Here is a 20407-nt window from a genome sequence, read left to right on the forward strand (position 1 = left end):
GATGTCCCAACTCATCACTGTTTTTCACCATCATACTAGAAGTCCTAGCTAATGCAATAAAACAGGCAAAAGGAAATAAAAGGTATGCAGATTGGGAGACTTCCCTGGCGGTCCAGTGGTTAAGACTCCACACTTCCAATGTAGGGGGTGCAGGTTCGATCCTTGGTCGGGGCACTATGATCCCACATGCCGTGCCATGCGGCCAATACAATAAAAAATAAACCTTTCAAAAAAAAAAAAAAGGTATGCACATTGGAAAGGAAGGTAAAACTGTCTTTGGTTCCAGATGACATAATCCTCTATGTAGAAAATCCCCAAAAAATGACACACAAAAAAACCCTCCTGGAACTAATAAGCGATCATGTAGCAGGGTTTCAGGATACAAGGTTAATACACAGTGTATACCAGCAATGAACAAGTGGAATTCGAAATTAAAAACACAATACCATTTGTATTAGCACCCCCCAAAATGAAATACTTTGGTGTAAACCTAACAAAATATGTACCAGACCTATATGAGGAAAATCCCAAAACCCTGATGAAAGAAATCAAAGAACTAAATAAATGGAAAGATATTCCACGTTCATGGTTAAGAAGACTCAGTATTGTCAAGATGTTAGTTCATCCCAAATTGACATAGAGATTCAATGCAATCACAGTCAAAATCCCAGCAAGTTATTTTCTTGATATTGACAGACTGATTCTAAAGTTTACATGAAGGGGAATTCCCTGGTGGCCTAGTGGTTAGGATTTTGGGCTTTCACTGCCATAGCCTGGGTTCAATCCCTGGTTGGGGAACTGAGATCCCACAAGCCACTCGGCCAAAAAAAAAAAGTTTACATGAAGAGGTAAAAGACTCAGAATAGCCAACATAGCATTAAAGAAGAATAAAGTCAGAGGACTGACTTACTATAAAGCTACAGTAGTCAAGGCAGTGTAGTATTGGCAAAAGAATAGACAAGTAGATCAATGGAACAGAATAGACATTCCAAAAATAGACCCACATAAATATAGTCAACTGATCTTTAACAGAGGAGCAAAGGCAATACAGTAGAGCAAAGACAGTGTTTTCAACAAATGGCTCTGGAATAACTGGACATCCACATGCAAAAAAAAATGAATCTAGATACTAACCTTACACCCTTCACAAAAATTAACTCAAATTGTATCACAGACCTAAATATATAATGCAAAACTATAAAACTCCTAGAATAACATGAAAAAAATCTAGATAACCTTGGATTTGGTGATGTAACACCTTGGCTTTTTAGATGTAACACCACCAAAGGCATGATCCGTGAAAGAAAGAATGATGAGCTGGACTTAATTAAAATTTTCTGCTCTACAAAAGGCACTGTCAAAAGAACAAAAAGAGGGCTTCCCTGGTGGCGCAGTGGTTAAGAATCCACCTGCCCATGCAGGGGACACGGGTTCGAGCCCTGGTCCGGGAAGATCCCACATGCCGTGGAGCAGCTAAGCCCATGTACCACAACTACTGAGCCTGAGCTCTAGAGCCCACGAGCCACAACTACTGAGCCCGTGCACCTACAGCCTGTGCTCCACAACAAGAGAAGCCACTGCAATGAGAAGCCCACACACTGAAACGAAGAGTAGGCTCTGTTCGCTGCAACTAACGAAAGCCCAGCAATCACTCTCCTTGTTATTTACCCAAAGGAGTTGAAAATGTATGTTCACACAAAAACCTGCACACAGATTATCATTATAGCAGCTTTATTCATAATTGCCAACATTTGGAAGCAACCAAGATGTCCTTCCATAAGTGAATGGGTAAGTAAACTGTGGTACATTCAGATAGTAGACTAGTATCGAGCACTAAAAAGAAATGAGCTGTCAAGCCACGAAAGACATGGAGGAAGCCTAAATGCATATTACTAAATGAAAGAAGCCCATCTGAAAAGGCTGCATACTGTGTGATTCCAACTATATGACATTCTAGAAAAGTCAAAACTATGGAAACAATAAAAAGATCAGTCATTGTTAGAGTAGAGGGGAGGGGGAAAGATGAACAGTCAGAACACAGAGGATTTTTAGGGCATTGAAACTACGGTTGACTCTTGAACAACACAGGTTTGAAATGCCTGGGTCCATTTATATTTGGCTCTTTTTCAATAAATACTGTATTATAAGATGTTTATATCTAGTTTCAAGTTTGTATATTTTTAGGTAATATTAAAAAATACTTTGTCAGTCCTAGGGATTCATATTATTACTCACATTAGAAAAACACTCATCTAAATGACCTGATAGAAAAAGTGGAAATTATTTTCTTAATAATGTAGAACCAGAATAGCAAATCTTTTCTTAGGCCATTTCCACATTCCACTAATATTTTTCCTACCTCTCAATTTAAAATTTGTTTATTAATGTATTTTGTAGCAAAATAATACAGAAATTAACATTTCTTTTTAAACTATATAAATATTCGGGGGGGTGGGATAAATTAGAACTTTGGGATTAACTTATACACACTACTATATGTAAAATAGGTAAACTACAAAGATCTACTGTATACAACAGGGAACTATATTCAATATCTCGTAATAACCAATAATGGAAAAGACTGAAAAAGAATATAGATATATAATTGAATCACTTTGCTGTATACTTGAAATTAATACGACATTGTAAATTAACTGTACTTCAATTTAAAATATATATATATGTATGTGTATATATTGTGTGTGTGTGTGTGTGTGTGTGTATATATATATATATATATATATATATATATATATATCCTAACCTTAGAATAAGTAGAATTTGGGGGTTTTGATCTGGCAGTAGACGTTGAGGAGTGGAGTTCTGCCAGGAAGTACGCTACTACCTAACAAGTTGAAAACTGACTGCCAAGCAACATCTGCCTCCTTGACCCTGGACTTTTCAGATATTCTGAGGTTAATGACTGCAAGCTTGCATTTGGCCCTTCTTTACATGCCAGCATCACAATTTAATAATGTTAACTTATTTATGAAGTCATTAGTGGATAAAGCTGTCAACATCACAGAAAGGGTCTCTCATGAACATGTCAAAAGTTAGCTCCAGTGGAGTCAACATGGAAGCTATTGTCTTTAAAGGCAAATAGACTACTTACTATGGCCGTGTGCTTTCCTTCAATGAACACACAATCAAATACATTTGACAGGGGTTCCCTGGTGGCGCAGTGGTTGAGAATCTGCCTGCCAATGCAGGGGACACGGGTTCAAGCCCTGGTCTGGGAAGATCCCACATGCCGCGGAGCAACTAGGCCCGTGAGCCACAACTACTGAGCCTGCACGTCTGGAGCTCGTGCTCCGCAACAAGAGAGGCCGCGATAAGTGAGAGGCCCGTGCACCGCGATGAAGAGTGGCCCCCGCTTGCCGCAACTAGAGAAAGCCCTTGCACAGAAACGAAGACCCAACACAGCCAAAACTAAATAAATAAAAATAAATAAATAAAAATAAAGGAATTCCTTTAAAAAAAAATTTGACAGTACCACCAAGATCACATAAAATATGCTAGATCTAGACTATCAAAGAGAAAGACAAGACTTTGTAAGCAAGAATTCCTATAAGAATGCAGAGAATGAGTAATGTAGCTAATAGTTGTAGGTTAATGTTTCTGCCTCAGCTCAGCACTGTCACTGATGTGTTTATTTCATAAATTAAAAATTTTATGTCTTCACATTTTTCTCCTAAACTATTTACTATTCGTGATAAAGCTGTATATACACATACATGTATATCTGACAACTTTTTCAACTGGCTGTTCATTGTCTCTTTTTCTTTTTTTGTGAGATATAATTGACATAACACATTATATTAGTTTCAAGTATACAACATAATGATTCAATATTTGTATATATTGCAAAATGATCAATATCATTTAGACCACAATAAGTCCAGTTAACATCCCTCACCACACATAGTTACAATTTTTTTCTTGTGATGAGAGCTTTTAAGATCTACTCTCTGAGCAACTTTAAAATATACAATATTATTATTAACTATAGTCACCATGCTGTACCTTACATCTCTAAGACTTATTATTGTATAACTGGAAGTTGGTACCCTTGACCACCTTCACCCATTTCTGCCCCTCCCCCACCCCACCACCTCCTGCTTCTGGCAACCACCAGTCTCTTCTCTGTATCTATGAGTTCAGTGGGGTTTGGGGGGTTTTTTTTGTTTTAGATTCCACGTATAAGTGAGATCATAAAGTATTTGTCTTTCTCTGTCTTATTTCACTAAGCATAATACCCTCAGCGTCCATCCATGTTGTTGCAAACGGCAAGATTACCTTCTTTTGTATGGCTAAATAATATTTCATTGTATATAAACCCTATTTTCTTTATCCACTCATCCATCAGTGGACACTTAGCTTGTTTCCATGTCTTGGCTATTATAAATAATGCTGCAGTGAACACGGGGATACAAATTATCTTTTCCAGTTAGTGTTTTTGTTTCCTTCAGATAAATACCCAGAAGTGGAATTGCTGGATCATATGTTGTTCTACTTTTAATTTTTTGAGGAACCTCCATACTGTTCTCCATAGTGGCTGCACCAATTTACATTCCCACCAACAGTGCAGGAGAGTTCCCTTCTCTCCACATCCTCACCAACATTGTTTTCAGAGAATTTTTACTTTAAGTATTTTTCTTATTATGACTTTTCAGGATCCCAACCATTGCCTAAATTGTGAAATCAATTAATTTCCTCTTTTTAAATCCAGTCTCTTGGCCCTGTAATGTTTTTCAAATTAGGAACTATGACACAGTCGCAGAATCAGTTTTAATGTAATTGCCACTCCTTTCTTCTCTCCCACTGCTCCCCCCCCTCCCCCGTGCCCCTCCCTCTCATGCCTCTAAGTCCTTCACACTGCGTGGACTTCAGGGCCAGCTGCAGAAGAGTTCTGATTCTTCCAGATACAGCTTAAATGGGTCAGACTAGACGGCAGGAGGCAGACATTTAGGACCAGTATATGTGTGTATTTGTATGTGTGTATCTCAAAAGCATACTGGACTCTAACACTATGGCTCACCCATTTAGCTATTTGCTGCCACGTATTTTTATCTTGTGTGAAAGTGGCAAAAGATGACAGATTGAATGTTTTATTCAAACTTGAATTTCAATTAGGTGACATGATTTTTTTTTAATGTATTAGGCTATAGTTCATATTCTCAAGGTTTTCTAATGCACTAAAGGTCTCAACAGGATTCATGATCTTAATTTAAAACCTAAATTAAGTTTCTGCTATCAGTTTTTTATTTATTCCTTTGTTCATACACTTAATATTTCCTGTGTAACAACTTTAAACAGGCTTTTAAAATAAATGTTATTCAATCCTGCATTTAGTTCAGATAATTCAGACTTTACAGTAAAAGGGGAAAGATCATTATAAATACTGTTTGCGTCTTAACACAAAAGAAAATGTGCATAATTCTTATTTTAAAACTTTAAAAAGTAATGTTCCATTTATGCTGAATGGCAGTTTCCCCAACCCTTAGCTTTAATGAGTTTGATAAATGAAGCAGCAGTGCTATACTAGTCTCCTTAAGTTCTTTAACTATGAAATATAATTAGCCTGCTTCTCATATTTGTCAAGATCCACCATCTTCTTGTTTTGTCAACTCATGCCATGATCATTGTTAAAACTCACCAATCACCAGTGAAAGAACTTAGACATATATCTGCCTACTTGATTTAAATTGAACCCTTGTAATATATTTTCTATCATATAATTATGCATTTTTCCTTGTATCAATATTTAGTATCATCTAAAAAATATGTATAACCAATCACTGAGATATAGGTTCAGCATAAGCTTTACTGATACTGAAAGAAATTATAACACTCCAACAGAAAAATTTTGAAAGACCCACATGCACATACATAGTGTAATTTCCTGCCTAGTTGGTTATAAAGGCATTTTAGAAAGTCCTTGAGTAAATAAGGCTTATTCTTCTAGGATCAAATGTAGCTATGTGTATAGTGCAGTCCATTGTACTCACTGATACACTCACAGGCAAGTCTGTATATTGATTGGTTTCTTTTAAATTATTCATTCATCTCATTTTCTTCTTGAGTACTTGTAGACAGAATGATGGCACTGGTGACTTTTTTTTTAATGTTCTTTTCTCCTTGTTTCATTTTTAGAAATATTTAATAATTAAAGTTAAGTATTATATATTAAAGTCTATTGTCTTATACTAAACTACATTAAGAAATTATTTTCAATGTGTTTGTACCAACAGGTTGGTGATAGTATTGTTCACAAAGCCAGAGAAACCTTGGAACGAGCTATTAAACTGGTGAATGATACCAAGAAGTGGGGTGCTAGGGTTGTATACGGTGATACTGACAGGTAATGAACTTTCTGTTTTGTAGTTGTCTTTTTGCATCTCCTCAGATACTCATTTCAGTGTTTGAAATGGCTTAAGGGTAATCCTTCCTAAAAATAGAGTTCTACCTAAGTTCTTTTCAGTCCTTATGATCTTGTGATTGGAGTTAACACAGGTCCTGATTTACCAGATATGATCTTAAGAGACAGAAAATGTGTATGACCTGAGCCACAGAGTGCGAAAATCCCCAAGGCATCCCTCCAGGTAGCCAAGTAGATAGGGATCTGTAAAAACTGTATACACAGCAGTCTAATCTGTTTAAAGAAACAGCTTTTGATGTGAAGAATCCCTCAGATAGCTGCAGCTCTCTGAATTTAAATATATATCTTAAAATAATCAAACTGTTTTTGAAAGACAGTTGCCAAAGATGTGAGTGGTTAACTTTTCACTGGGCCCCAAAACCTGTTGACCTTCTTCTATAAACAGTGCAGATTCTAGATACATTTTCCATTTGATTCCAGAGGCTCACAGACTTCATGAAGCCATCATCCTGAAGCCCATTCTATCCAAAGGATAGAATTGCCTTTGAATCCTGAATAACCTCAGCCTGCTTGCTTGCTTTGATATTTTTCAGGGCCCAGTTATTTATGTAACATCTTATTTATAAGACTTATTAAAATTTTTCTAGAATATAGGTATTATGCAAATTTCTTAGAGTCTGAAATTTTTTTCACATTGAAGGCTTAGAGTCACAGTGTGATCATTCTAAGAGCACTTGCCTCAGGAGCTCTGATCACTTTACAGTGCAGTGGAGCAAGCAGAGATAATGCTTCTAATCACTGAAAATAGCTTCTAGGTAATCTTTAAACAGCATTTAATCTTCTCCGGTTTTTTAATGCACATACAATCAGCATAATCATATTAATGCTGAATGAGACCTTTCCTCCTATAGCAGCTTCATTATCAGCAGGTGGGGATAGTTCCAAGTTATCCAGGCCCCAGTTATCCATAGTCTCTACTGTTCCCCGTCAAAAGCCACTCCTCACTTTGACTTTGGGTATTTCACTGCTCTGTAAAACCACTTCTGCTGAATAGTCTAGCCAAATAAAAATTACTGGAACATAGTTTTTCACCTTGTTATTAGAGCTCCTCACAAAATACTTAGGGAAGAGGAGAAAGTTAAACTTTAAATTGTTGAGTTTAATTCAGGGTTTAAACACGTCAGTAGTTGACAACACGCACCCAGAAGCAGAAGTTGGCATGATTCTGACTGTAAGATTTTTAGGAATTCAAACAAACCAAAAAACACAGACTTAGAATGTCAGAGCTGGAAGAGGACTTTTAGGTCAGGAGTTTTCATGACCTAAAAGGGTTGGGAGAAAACCCTAGGAGGCACATTCTCAGATGCTACTTAAGAGCAGATTCCCCTGGAATAAGAAATTTGTCTAAGATTGCCCAACTAGTTAGCAGTGGAGCCATAAATTGGTATCTCTCTACATAAGACATCACAGGTTTTTATTATTCTAATCAAAAAAGTGTAGGGACCTCCCTGGCAGTCCAGTGGTTAAGACTCTGCACTCCCAATGCAGGGGGCACAGGTTTGATCCCTGGTTGGGGAGCTAAGATCCCATGTGCCATCAGCACAGGGTAGATAGATAGATAGGAAGGAAGGAAAGAAGGAAGGGAGAGAGAGAGAGGGAGAGAAGGAGAGAGGGAGGGAGAGAGAGAGAGAGAAAAGAAGGAAAAGAAAGAAAGAAATTGTATTTGCAGATGTGCAGTATCTTTTTTTTTTTTTTTGGCCGCACTTCCCCACTTGTGGGATTTTAGTTCCCCGGCCAGGGATCAAACCCGGACCCTGGGCGGTGAGAGCACCGAGTCCTAACCACTGGACTGCCAGGGAATTCCCTGCAGTATCATTAGAGCTTTTGATTACCATTCACCATCTGATTCATTCAACAAATGTTTACTGAAATACACTGTATGAGGGCAGTTCACTCTAGGGCATGCATTCTCAATGGTAATAATACTGCCCAGCAGTGTACAAGTTGGTCCTCGAGGAGCAAAGAAGTACAGTGGGTTTTGGCCCCACAGAGCTCAACCCTACCCAACAACATTTTAATCCTTAGTAATTATTTTCTCTTGTTAAATTTACTTTTAACTTTTTTGGGCGGAGGACAATAATGATAACATACTGAGAAGCACTGCTCTAGGGATAATAAATGTATCCTTGGTGGAGGGAAAGAGTTCTTAACCAAGAGTGAGATCTGGCTTCTCTTTCTAGCTGTGCTCCTAGCTGATTGCATGGCCATCAAAAAGTCGCTTAGCCTCCCTGAGGCTATCGTCAGAATGAAGGAAATCTGATACATGATGAAGAATGACCATTGCCTCCCTCCAGTTTCAGGACTGCTGACTTTATGAATCTTGGAGTCTAGCTAAGGGAGATTGGTTAACAAAGCATCAAAATTACTCTGTTAGAAGGGTGTTTCTCTCTCTAGAGCAGTTATGCATTATTGTCCATTTAGACAGTATAAATGTAAACCCTGAATTTCTTTATATTGTAGTGGTCCAAACAATTATTCTATATAATAGTGGTTATCAATAATATTTATCCCACCCTAGTGGGATAGACCTACTTCCATCAGTTATTGAAGCTCTCTGTAGTAGTGATTCTCAGGCAGGGTAGGGAAGGACGTTTGACAACACACATACTGCCGAGGCAGCAGAAGGGTGGTGGGGAACTAGAACAGAAATCTCTTTGGAAGTTCATCTGAGTATAATTGAGAAAAGCCTCCTAGGTGATTCTAATATCCCCACTTAACTCCCCACCCCATGTGAAATGAAAATCACTGCTTTAAATGTGAACTTGGATCTATCAACCCAAAGATAAACATTATTTAACTACATTAAAAGCACCAGTAACAGACAAATAGAAACTTTTTTTTTTTTTTTTTTTTTTTGGCTGTGCCACACAGCTTGCAGGATCTTAGTTCCCCGACCAGTGAAAGTATGGAGTCCTAACCAACTGGACCATGAGGGAATTCCCTAGAAACTTATTTTAAAACTGTCTTTCTCTTCGTAGGCTGGTCACCTACATTCTGTTAAGTGACCCAAAACTTCCATTAATCCTGGTCAGCTCTCTTGAAGCTTAGCTCCAACTAAAACTAGCCAAAACAGCACAGATGAACTCAGGTAAAACCCCTAACACTACTAGGTAAAATCTCAAATATATACCCTATAATAACTTTTAAGATGTAAAGTATGTGTACCTTTAATTTTTTATCAACTTTATCAAGGTATAATTTTTAACAAAAAAGTGCATAGTTCAGTATACAAAATGTATAGACCCATGTAATCAGCTGCCACCCCAGTCAAGATATAGAATATTTCTATCACTGTAGAAAGTTCTGCCACGCTCCTTTGCAGTCAGTCCCTCACTTTCATCCCCTACCCCCAGGCAACCACTTACCTGATGTCTATTACCATAGCTTAGTTTCTCTGTTCTAGAGCTTTATAGAAATGTGTGTAGAAACACTTCAATTCATTATTGCATCTGAACATTTTAAGCATAATCTTTTTTTTTTTAAGTTTGGCATATACATCTAAAGTTAAACATACCCTTAGCATGACTCAACAATCCTACTCCTTGATATTTACCTAAGAGAAATGAAAACTTAGGTCTACACAAAGACTTGATGCACCTCTTCACTGCAGTTTTATTCTTGATAGTCCAAAACTGCATACAGTCCAAATGTTCATCAACAGATGAATGGATGAACAAATGTAGCATATCCATACAATGGAATACTATTCAGCAATAAAAAGGAACCAGTTACTGCTACTTTAGCAACATGGGTGTATCTCAAAAATATGCTGAGTGAAAGAAGCCAGACTTGAGTATGTACTGTATATTATATAAAATTCTTGAAAAACAAAACTAATCTATAGTAATTGAAAGCTGGTCATGTGTTGCTGGGAGTGGAGAATTATTGCAAAGGAGTACAAGGGAACTTTATGGGGTCATGAAAATGTCCCTATATCTTGATTCCGGTGGTAGTTACACAAATATATTAATTTTCTAGGGCTGTCACAGATTTGGTAGCTTAAGCACAGAAATTTATTTTCTCACAGTTCTGGAGGTTTGAAGTCCAAGATCAAGGTGTTAGCCAGTAGCTGTGGTTTCTCCTGAAGCCTCTCTCCTTGGCCTGCAGGTAGCCACCTCCTCACTTTGTCCTCACATGATCTTTCCTCTGTTCATGTGCATTCTTGGTGTTTCTTTGTGTAATTTCCTCTTATAAAAACACCAGATTAGGCTCACCCTAACCACCTAAATTAGAGTACCATTTTAACTTAATCATCTCTTTAAAGGCCCTATCTCCAAATACAGTCACATTTACAATGGGGGTTAAGGTTTCAACGTATGAATTTAAGGGGCACAGTTCAGCCCCTAGCAAGCCTATACGTTTGTCAACATTCATGGAACTGTACACTTAGAATGAGAATGTATTCATTTTATTATATGCAAATTATATCTCAATGAAGTTGATTTTTAAAATAATCTTTCAAAAGGAAATGTTGTAATAATCTGTTTTTTTTTTTAAAGGCTATACTGGTATAATGAGCATCAGATGGGCCTAGAAAGAAAATATTATAAAAAGCTTTAGGTGGTTCAGAATATAGCCTAGCTTAAAAGTATAATTAGCTATCTAAGGCCTATTTGTTGTACCTTATGTTAAAATTAATTCAGATTGATAAATTTTTATTTTCAAGGCCTTAAGTAATATTAAATAAATACTCCTTAAGCTTTTCAGATCAAACTCTAACACAAGTACTATCTGCAATATTGGCAGAGAAAGAGCTTTTCAAAAAAAACCATCCAAATGAGATTGAAAGTCCAATATAAAAGCATTTAAGAAATAATAAGATTGGTTTATGTGGCTCCAAGAATCTTAAAGTCCATGTTTCAAGAAAGTATTCATTTCTACTATTTAATGTCTTTCCACTAAAGTTATAAATGAAGATCAGCTTTATAATCTCTCTTCCTTAAGTATATTTATTTGCCATTACTTCTCTTGGTCTCAGATTGTGGTATATACTGAAATGTAAAGTGCTATTACAGAGTTAGCTGGATTATATTAGGAAAAAATGCCCAATACTTTTATCAGTTATTTTTTAGTATTTTTCATATTAGAATTTTTTTAATCCGTATTAGAAATCCTTCCCTCTTGACCTGCGTATACTGATGGTGGGATTGTATGTCAGAAATATCTTTCTGGACTTCAGTTTCACATTATCTTTCAAAAAATATTTTTAGTATATACCACTTATCTAGAAATTCCTCTTCTAGGAATTTATTCTAAGGACATAGCTTGCCAAGTTATTATTATATATTAAATATTAGAAAAAAAATTTAATGACTTAGATTTCCAGTGGTAGGGGTTTGGTTAAATTATACTACATCCATACATTGAAATACAGTACAACTGTTAAAATAATGTAAAAGAACTAAGTCACATGGGAAAATGTTCACAATATACCATTAAATGAAAGGAGAAAGTTATCAAGCTGTGTGATCTGTGATCCCAAATGAGAAAAGATTTACAGATGTACACAAAAGGCTTCTAGTGTCTTTTTTCTGAATGGTGAGATTATAAATGGCTGTTTTCTTTGTGCCTTTTTGTGTTTTCTAACTGTTCTTCTATGAACATATTTTTACAAAATATACATGTGTTCTTTTCTAAGTTGGGTGGTTCTGGAAGGAAATTCCCTCCCATATCACAAGTAAATTTTCCATTTCTTTATAGTCATCATCTTTTATTTTGTGACTGACGTAATTGTGTGTCATGGAAAACTGTAAATGTATAGGAATGACCCAGGACCTTCTTGGCAGCTGTGATAGCTGTTCTGTGTGTAGCTAAACTAGAAACATTAGATGTCTTGAAGATCTGTAACAAGATATACTGTGAGCACACAGGAAAGTGTGACAAAACAAGAAAACTCAGGTAGGGAGCAACTTAATAAGGAAGAATAAGGGGGAAAAAAAAAGGTTTTCCTTGGTTTTAGAGTATTATCCAGGAAAGTTACTATTGATGAGATTTTTTTTGTTACAATGCCTTTCTCATTACCCTACTTTATTTTTAATCCTCTTAGTATGTTTGTGCTACTGAAAGGAGCCACTAAGGAGCAGTCTTTTAAGATTGGTCAGGAAATTGCTGAAGCTGTAACTGCTACCAATCCTAAACCAGTGAAACTGAAGTTTGAAAAGGTAAGAGAAATGTAATACTACTAACCACATATAAAATTCACATACCTTCTGTAGATTTCTGACTTTTTCAATACATTTTCAGATTTTGTAATGGTATATGGGTCTGTGAAAGTGTTAAATTTAGAGTATTTTCCCCTTATTTTTGTATAATTTTCTCAATTTTTTTTGTAATGTCTTATATAAAGAAATGAAAAGACTATTCCAGTTAACTATTGCTGTGTAACCCCAAACTTAATGGTGTAAAACAAGCACCATTTTATTGAGCTTACAGATTTTTATGGGTCAGGAATTCATGAAGGGTGCAGCTGGGATGGCATGTCTCTGCTCCACAATGTCTAGGTCCTTAGCTGACAGCCAAGGACTGAAATCACCTGAAGCTTGCTCACTCTCATGTCTGGGGGTTGATGCTGGCTGCCATTTGGGACACGAGGTGGGGCTGTGAGCTGGAACATCTACACTTGGCCTTTCCCTGGGGCTACTTGTTCTTCCTCACAGCATGATAGCTGAGTTCTAGGAATGAACATCCCAAAGAGAACCAGATGAAAGCTCTTTTGCTTTTTATGACCTAGTCTCAAAATCATATAGCATCATAGCCTGTCTAGATTTGAGAGGGAACACAGGTCCCCTTCTCTTAATGGGAAGAATGTCAGAGTCACATTGTGAGAAGGCTATGTGGGATGGAAGATATTATTTCTTTGGAGAATGCAGTCTGCCACAGGACCTTCGACTGTTTCCACTTTACTTTGGATATGAAATATGCATTTAGTTCTTTCTATATAAAAGACACTGAGCTAGGAGAGGTGTGGAATGCAAAGAAGCATGAGACACAGTCCTGCTCTCTAAGAGCCAATAATCTAAAAGGAAAGATTAGAAATGTATGTAAATGATCTTTCATTGTAAACTTAGGAAGCAGTCTCTCTAAGCACTGTAAGAGTACAAAGAAAAGGAGGTATTGTGTCCTCCTAGGCTGGATGGGGAGACTCCATGTAGGAGGTATACATTGCATTCTGTCTCAGAAAATGGTTAGAATTTCAATAGGCAGCCACGGTGCTGCAGTCATTCTGCACAGAAGAAAATGGTATATAGAAGGATATGGAGTTGGAAACGCACAACATGGGAATACAGAGTAGCAGGAGGGAAGTCTGGAAAAATGAAGTTAAGACCAGATTATAGAGTGTCTTGAATGCCAAGCTAAAGTGTTTAAACTTTATTCAGGAAAGTTTATCAAACAAAAGCATGACAGAGCTTTTTGGGGAGGACTGGCCTCGCAGTGGTGCGGAGATGGATTGGAAAGAGGAGAATCTCAAGACAGGATGCCTCTTGCAACCTGTATATCCTGATGTAGTGAGATAAACTAGCGAAAATAAACAATTCAAGAGAAAATGGAAAGAAGGATAGGCAGGAGTTAAAAGTGGTTGATTTAGGAGAGCAGGTGTGGAAAAGATAAAAGAGGGAGAAGAGAATCAAAGATGACTCCCAAATGTTTATCATGCACCTACTCTGAAGCAAGAATTGTGCTAGAAGAGATTCAGAGAGGACTTGGATACGGTATCTGCCCTGAAGAGTGAGCATTCTAATTGCAGGGAGAGAGGGAAGAAAAATTAGAAGACAGAGCGATGATGAGTGCTATTCTAGAAGTATGTGTGTGATGCTGTGCACACTCAACCTATCTGGCAAAGTGAAGAGCATGGTGTCCTTAGAAAGTAACACCAGACGTGAAAATTTCCCTGAGATAGATCACAGGCCTAAACATAAAAGCAAAAACTGCAAAACTTCTCAAAGAAAACAGACATTTGTTAAGAATTGTGATGCATATGTTCATGAATATCAGTCTGTAGTTTTTTTGTTTTTTTTTTCTTGTATTGTCTTTTTCTGGTTTGGGGACAGGAAAAAAAAAAATCTGACCTCAGAAAATGAGTTGGAAGTGTTTCCTGTTCTACTTTCTGAAAGAAAAAGTGTGTAAAATTGGTACAATTTTTTCTTAAATGATTGGTAAAATTCATCAGTGAAGCAGTCTAGTCCTGACATTTTATGGGGGGGAAGGGATTTTCAATTACAAATTAAATATCTTTAATATATATTATTCAGGTTTTCTTCTCATGTCAGTTTTAAAACTTGTGATTGTCAAGGAGTTTGTCCATTTCTCCTAAGTTGTCAAATTTATTGGCATGAACTATTTATACTTCCTTATTGTGATTTTGATATCTGTAAAATCTTTAGTAACATCCCTCCTTTCACTTTTGATAATTTGTTTTTCCATTTTTTCCCCCCTGGATCATTCTAGCTAGTGGTTTATCCATTTATAGAACTTTATGAAGAACCGTATCATTAATTTCCACTCTTTATTATCCCCTTCCTTACACTTACTTTGGGTTTAGTTTGCTTCTCTTTTCCTGTCTTCTTAATTTAGAAACTTGAATCATTGATTTTAAACAAAAAATTTTAATATAAGCGTTTAACGATAACAAATTTCTCTCAAAACACTACTTTAGCTTCAAATTTTGATATCTTGTGCTTTTATTATTATTCGTTTACTTCAGTGATAATGACCTGTAGGTTATTTAGAAGTGTGTTAAGTTCCAAATTTTTAAGGATATTCCAGACATCTTTTTGTTATTAATTTTAATTCCATTGTGGTCAAAGAACATAGTCTATATAATTTCAATGCTTTTAAGCTTGTTAAAGTTCATTGTTTGGTCTAGCATATGGTCTCTTAGTGAATGTTCCCATGTGACCTTGAAAATCCCTGTGTATTCTGGTTATTGGGTGGAATGTTCTATAATGTCACTTAGGTTAACTGATAGTGTTGTTGAAGCCAACAACAATCTTACTCATTTTCTGTCAATTTCTAGAAGAGAGGTGCTAAAGTCTCCAAGTATAATCATAGATTTGCCTGTTTCCTCCTTTTAGTTCTGCCAGTTTCTATTTCATGCATTTTGAAGTTTTCTTATTAGGTGCATATACATTTATGGTTATGTATCTTCTTGACAAATTGATACTTTTATCTTTGATAATATTCCTTGTCTGGATATCTACTTTTTCTGATATTAATATAGCCACAACAGCTTTGTTTTGGTTAGTATTAACAAGTGTATCTTTTTTCTAACCTTTCTATGTCCTTATACTTAAAGTGGATTTCTAGTAGAAAGCATATTGTTGTATCTTTTTGATGGGATCTAATCTGATCATTTCTGCCTTTTACAAGTTACATTTTTTACACCAATTTTTACACTTTATACACCATTTTTACACTTTTTACACCACTTACGTTTAGTGTGATTACTGATACAGCTTTGGGGCAGAGGAAAGGACCAATTTGGTAACATAAAAAGGGGTGGGGACACACACCCATTCATCCAGGAATTCCAATTCAAGGTGTTTATCCTGTGGATTTATCCATGCAAGGTTGTTCACTGGAACACTATTTGTAACTCCAGAAGATTGGAAACATCCTAAATAACCCATAGTAGGTAACTGGTTACAAAAATTATTATATCCTCATAAAGTGGACTGCTATGTAGCTACAAAACAAAATGAGCTTTCTGTGCAGGATGGAATGCTCTCCAAGATAAGTTATTAAATGAAATAAGCAAAGTGCAGAGTGATGTGGAAGGTAAGCTACTCTTATGTATATAAGTACATGTACTTAGATAGAATATTTCTGGAAGAATATACAGGAAATCAATCACCGGATGCCTCTGTGGAGGGGAAGGTAGACTTTTCATTGTATATTCTCTTATAACTTTTTAATTTGTACCATATGTAGGTGTTACTTAAAGTCATCTTTTAAATTGTTTAAAAAGATATGATTGATGACTTTGAGAGAGCAGTATCAGCTGAGGAAGGAGCAAAATTGATAGTGCAAGTAAAGGAGTGAGTGAGGAAGTAGAACAACTCGCTTTGTGTGCTTTTACCTGCAAGTGTTGTCTCATTTTGTATCATGAATTCGTTGGGCCCTAAGCCACATTTAGAATTTTTTATAATTGACATCTGGTTAAAGAGAGAAAAAGGCATATAAAAATAAGATATTCATGGTTGGGAAAAAATGGTTATTGATAGACATTTTATTAATTTCATCACAGGTATATTTGCCCTGTGTCTTACAAACAAAAAAGAGGTATGTGGGTTACATGTATGAAACACTGGATCAAAAGGACCCAGTATTTGATGCAAAAGGAATAGAAACAGTCAGAAGAGATTCCTGCCCTGCTGTTTCTAAGGTAAGTTTTATCTATCTTGTTGTCATCTTTAAGAAATAAGTGTCTAGGAGTTCCCTGCTGGCACAGTGGTTAAGAATCCACCTGCCAACGCAGGGGACACGATTCAATCCGTGGTCCGGGAAGATCCCACATGCCGCAGAGCAACTTAAGCCCGTGCGCCACAACTACTGAGCCTGCGTTCTAGAGCCTGAGAGCCACAACTACTGAGCCCACATGCTGCAACTACTGAAGCCCATGTGCCCTAGAGCCCATGCGCCACAACTACTGAGCCTGCACGCTCTAGGACCCTGCGTGCCGCAACTCCCAAACCCGCATGCTGCAACTGCTGAAGCCCGCACACCTAGAGCCCGTGCTCTGCAACAAGAGAAGCCACCGCAATGAGAAGCCTGCACACAACAAAGAGCAGCCCCCGTTCGCCGCAACTAGAGAAAAGCACACGTGCAGCAACGAAGACCCCACGCAGCCAAAAAAATAATAATTTTAAAAAAGAAATAAGTGGCTAAAGAATCCAGTACAAATCCTTAAGCACATATCTAGGTGGAGGAACTATATAGCCTATATGACTATGTATAAGAGGAACTGTATGATTTTTTGAGAATTTCATTTCTAATGAAAACAACTTATTTAAGTCCTTAGTTTCTGATATCTCCCACACCTTACCTTTTATCACAATTGCTAAAAACCAACACTTGAACTTGATAAAAATTTCCTGCCTAATCACCTAGAGATGTTATCATATGGCAACACCCAAAAGCTATGGAGCAGGATAAAGAAGAGAAACTGAACAGAGAAATTTCATAAGTAATATAATCCATCCTAGATTAACTGAAATTCTGTTTACTTGGGTTACCAAATACAAGTTAGGGAGATTTCTGAACAATGGTAATATAAATTACCTAAATTTCTCAACCATAGTATCTTATATTTATTTTTTCTTTATTCAGGCCCAGATTCCTTCTATAACAAACCAAAAATAAATGGTATAAATGGAATAGCACTCTATACGCTGAGTTTTACGAGAGCATTAAAAGCGTAATAGATTGACTGATAGCAGCCTATTATGTCATATATAATATTATGTAAATTTGAGATATTTTTTAATACTAGTTTCTGGAAAAGATATCCAGTGCATTCTTCCTCTGAGGGAAGAACGGTGCTTTGGCTAAGTTAGCAACTTCTTGTGTAAATATGTATGGATTCCAGTACTCAGAATAAGATACAGAGCTTTCACCTGGAACTAATTTAAATTCATTCCACTGTATAAATCTACTGCATGTCAGTCATTTTCTAGTGGAAATACTCCAGCACAGAAAATTCTATCACAGTTAGTATATATTTACTGACACTATAAAAAGGCAAAAAGACTGACTTTATTTCACTGCTTGGTGATGTTCAAACTTCTCCCTGTCCACCTGAATCCAGCCCTTTCTGTAATAGGGTAAATAAAAAATAATACATGAAATGATGTCTGGCTTTTTGTGCCTGGAGTGCTCTTGGCTATTTAGGACAACTTAAATGTTTCATGTGGCTCATCACACACAGCAAATGTTTCATCTGCATGTCATTCCGATATGATTTTCCTCAAACTACATAATATTCTATTTTTAGAAATCACAAGTTAAATAAAGTCTCCAAAATATTTTCCAGTTTCAATAATTTTTATTATCCAGTCATTGTAAATAGCAGATTGTTCAGACAGATCAGCAAGTTTCAGTAATTACGTAATTGAAAGTATAACAGTAATGATGAAATATATTGGGGGATATTTTATCCTTATGAGCATATCCATTTTTTTTTAAAGATACTTGAGCGTTCTCTGAAGCTGCTATTTGAAACAAGAGATATAAGTTTAATTAAACAGTATGTTCAACGACAATGTATGAAGCTTCTGGAAGGAAAGGCCAGCATACAAGATTTTATCTTTGCAAAGGAATACAGAGGAAGTGCCTCTTACAAACCTGGCGCGTGTGTGCCAGCCCTGGAACTTACAAGGTAATGATGCGCACAACAGCACAACCCCCAATACCTAGTAAGTGTTGTCCTGGGATTCGGAATGGTTTGGAGTAGATGAAAAGACACCCAGTCCGCAGGCACAGATACACAATTGTCTATTCCCCTGCCCACGTGAAGTCTCGCTAAAGTGAGTGGGTGACCCCCATACGTTGCAAGTTCTAAAGAAGAAGAAAGAGCTCCTCTTCTGGCCTTCCCTGCAGAAACTAAATTCAGTGAAATTGTAATCTGTTACAGAGCTAGAATTGATTGTTTTTCCCATATCAGAATCACTAGGTAGTCCTTAATTTTGATCTACGAAAGCACTGAAATGGTATCATTCTAGAATCAGATCATCTCTCTAATCAGCTAAATTTTATCTTCCATTATTAGATTTACAATAGTTAATTCTTACTCTTAGGGGATAGAAAACAATTTAAGGTAGCTGATATCTGCCAACTCATATCGTTCTCCATGTAACAGTAATTTACAAAGTAAGTTTTATTAAACTCTTACAGCATATCCACTTGGTGCCAACTAAGTGAAGTGTATATAGTTGTCAAAAAAGTTATTGAAGGTTCCCCTTGTCGATTTCTCATGGTTTCATTATTGTTTAATTCTCATTTAATTTTCTGGAAAGATGCCTTCCATGACAGTCTTTGAGTGACTGTTTTATCTGGATTTAAATAGGAAAATGCTTACTTACGATCGGCGCTCTGAGCCTCGAGTTGGGGAACGAGTGCCATATGTCATCATTTATGGGACCCCCGGAGTACCACTCATCCAGCTGGTAAGGCGCCCAGTGGAAGTCCTGCAGGACCCGACTCTGAGACTGAATGCCACTTACTATATCACCAAGCAAATCCTTCCACCCCTGGCAAGAATCTTCTCACTTATTGGTATTGATGTCTTCAACTGGTATCATGAATTACCAAGGGTAAGCCTACTAAATAGTACCTGTGCTATGACTCTAGAGAGAGAATTCACTTAAAATTTTCAGTAGAACTAAAGATTTTATTTACATGCTATCAGAGCAAAGCAAATGCTTTATTATCCTATGCCAACAAAGGTGCTACATTTTTCTGGTTTGGTTTTCTACAAACACCTTCCCAGCTTCTGTCAGATTGGCCAAATTATAGAAGATTAAAATAAATCCAACAACTACTTCAATGGTAAACATGTAACTATAAAATAACTCAAAGCAGCTAATAAAAATTAAACAAAGGAGAGCAGAAAATCCCTTCAAAATGGGTGTTTAAGAAATGTATAGGATGTTGGGGCTTCCCTGGTGGTGCAGTGGTTGAGAATCTGCCTGCCAATGCAGGGGACACGGGTTCGAGCCCTGGTCTGGGAAGATCCCACATGCCGCGGAGCAACTAGGCCCGTGAGCCACAACTACTGAGCCTGCGCGTCTGGAGCCTGTGCTCTGCAACAAGAGAGGCCGCGATAGTGAGAGGCCCGCGCACTGCGATGAAGAGTGGCCCCCACTTGCCGCAACTAGAGAAAGCCCTCGCACAGAAACAAAGACCCAACACAGCCAAAAATAAATAAATAAATAAATAATTTAAAAAAAAAAAAAAAAGAAAGAAATGTATAGT

General features: G+C 36.9%; 1 protein-coding gene across 7 annotated transcripts in view; it reads left to right on the forward strand.

The window, feature by feature from the left end:
- REV3L (REV3 like, DNA directed polymerase zeta catalytic subunit) overlaps positions 1-20407 on the forward strand; it is a 190537-nt gene that overhangs the window by 162825 nt on the left and 7305 nt on the right. For 5 of the 7 annotated variants that reach the window (XM_082404696.1, XM_082404697.1, XM_082404700.1 and 2 more), the window contains 5 exons: positions 6252-6361; positions 12486-12600; positions 16683-16820; positions 18622-18812; positions 19500-19746. In XM_082404696.1, the coding sequence (XP_082260822.1) occupies positions 6252-6361; positions 12486-12600; positions 16683-16820; positions 18622-18812; positions 19500-19746 (801 nt within the window). Of the gene's footprint in view, positions 1-6251; positions 6362-12139; positions 12338-12485; positions 12601-16682; positions 16821-18621; positions 18813-19499; positions 19747-20407 lie in introns of those variants that run through there. The other 2 variants (XM_082404701.1, XM_082404702.1) reach the window with 2 other exon arrangements.

Source organism: Balaenoptera borealis (assembly GCF_965194805.1).
Source record: "Balaenoptera borealis genome assembly, chromosome: 9".
Lineage (NCBI taxonomy): Eukaryota > Metazoa > Chordata > Mammalia > Artiodactyla > Balaenopteridae > Balaenoptera > Balaenoptera borealis.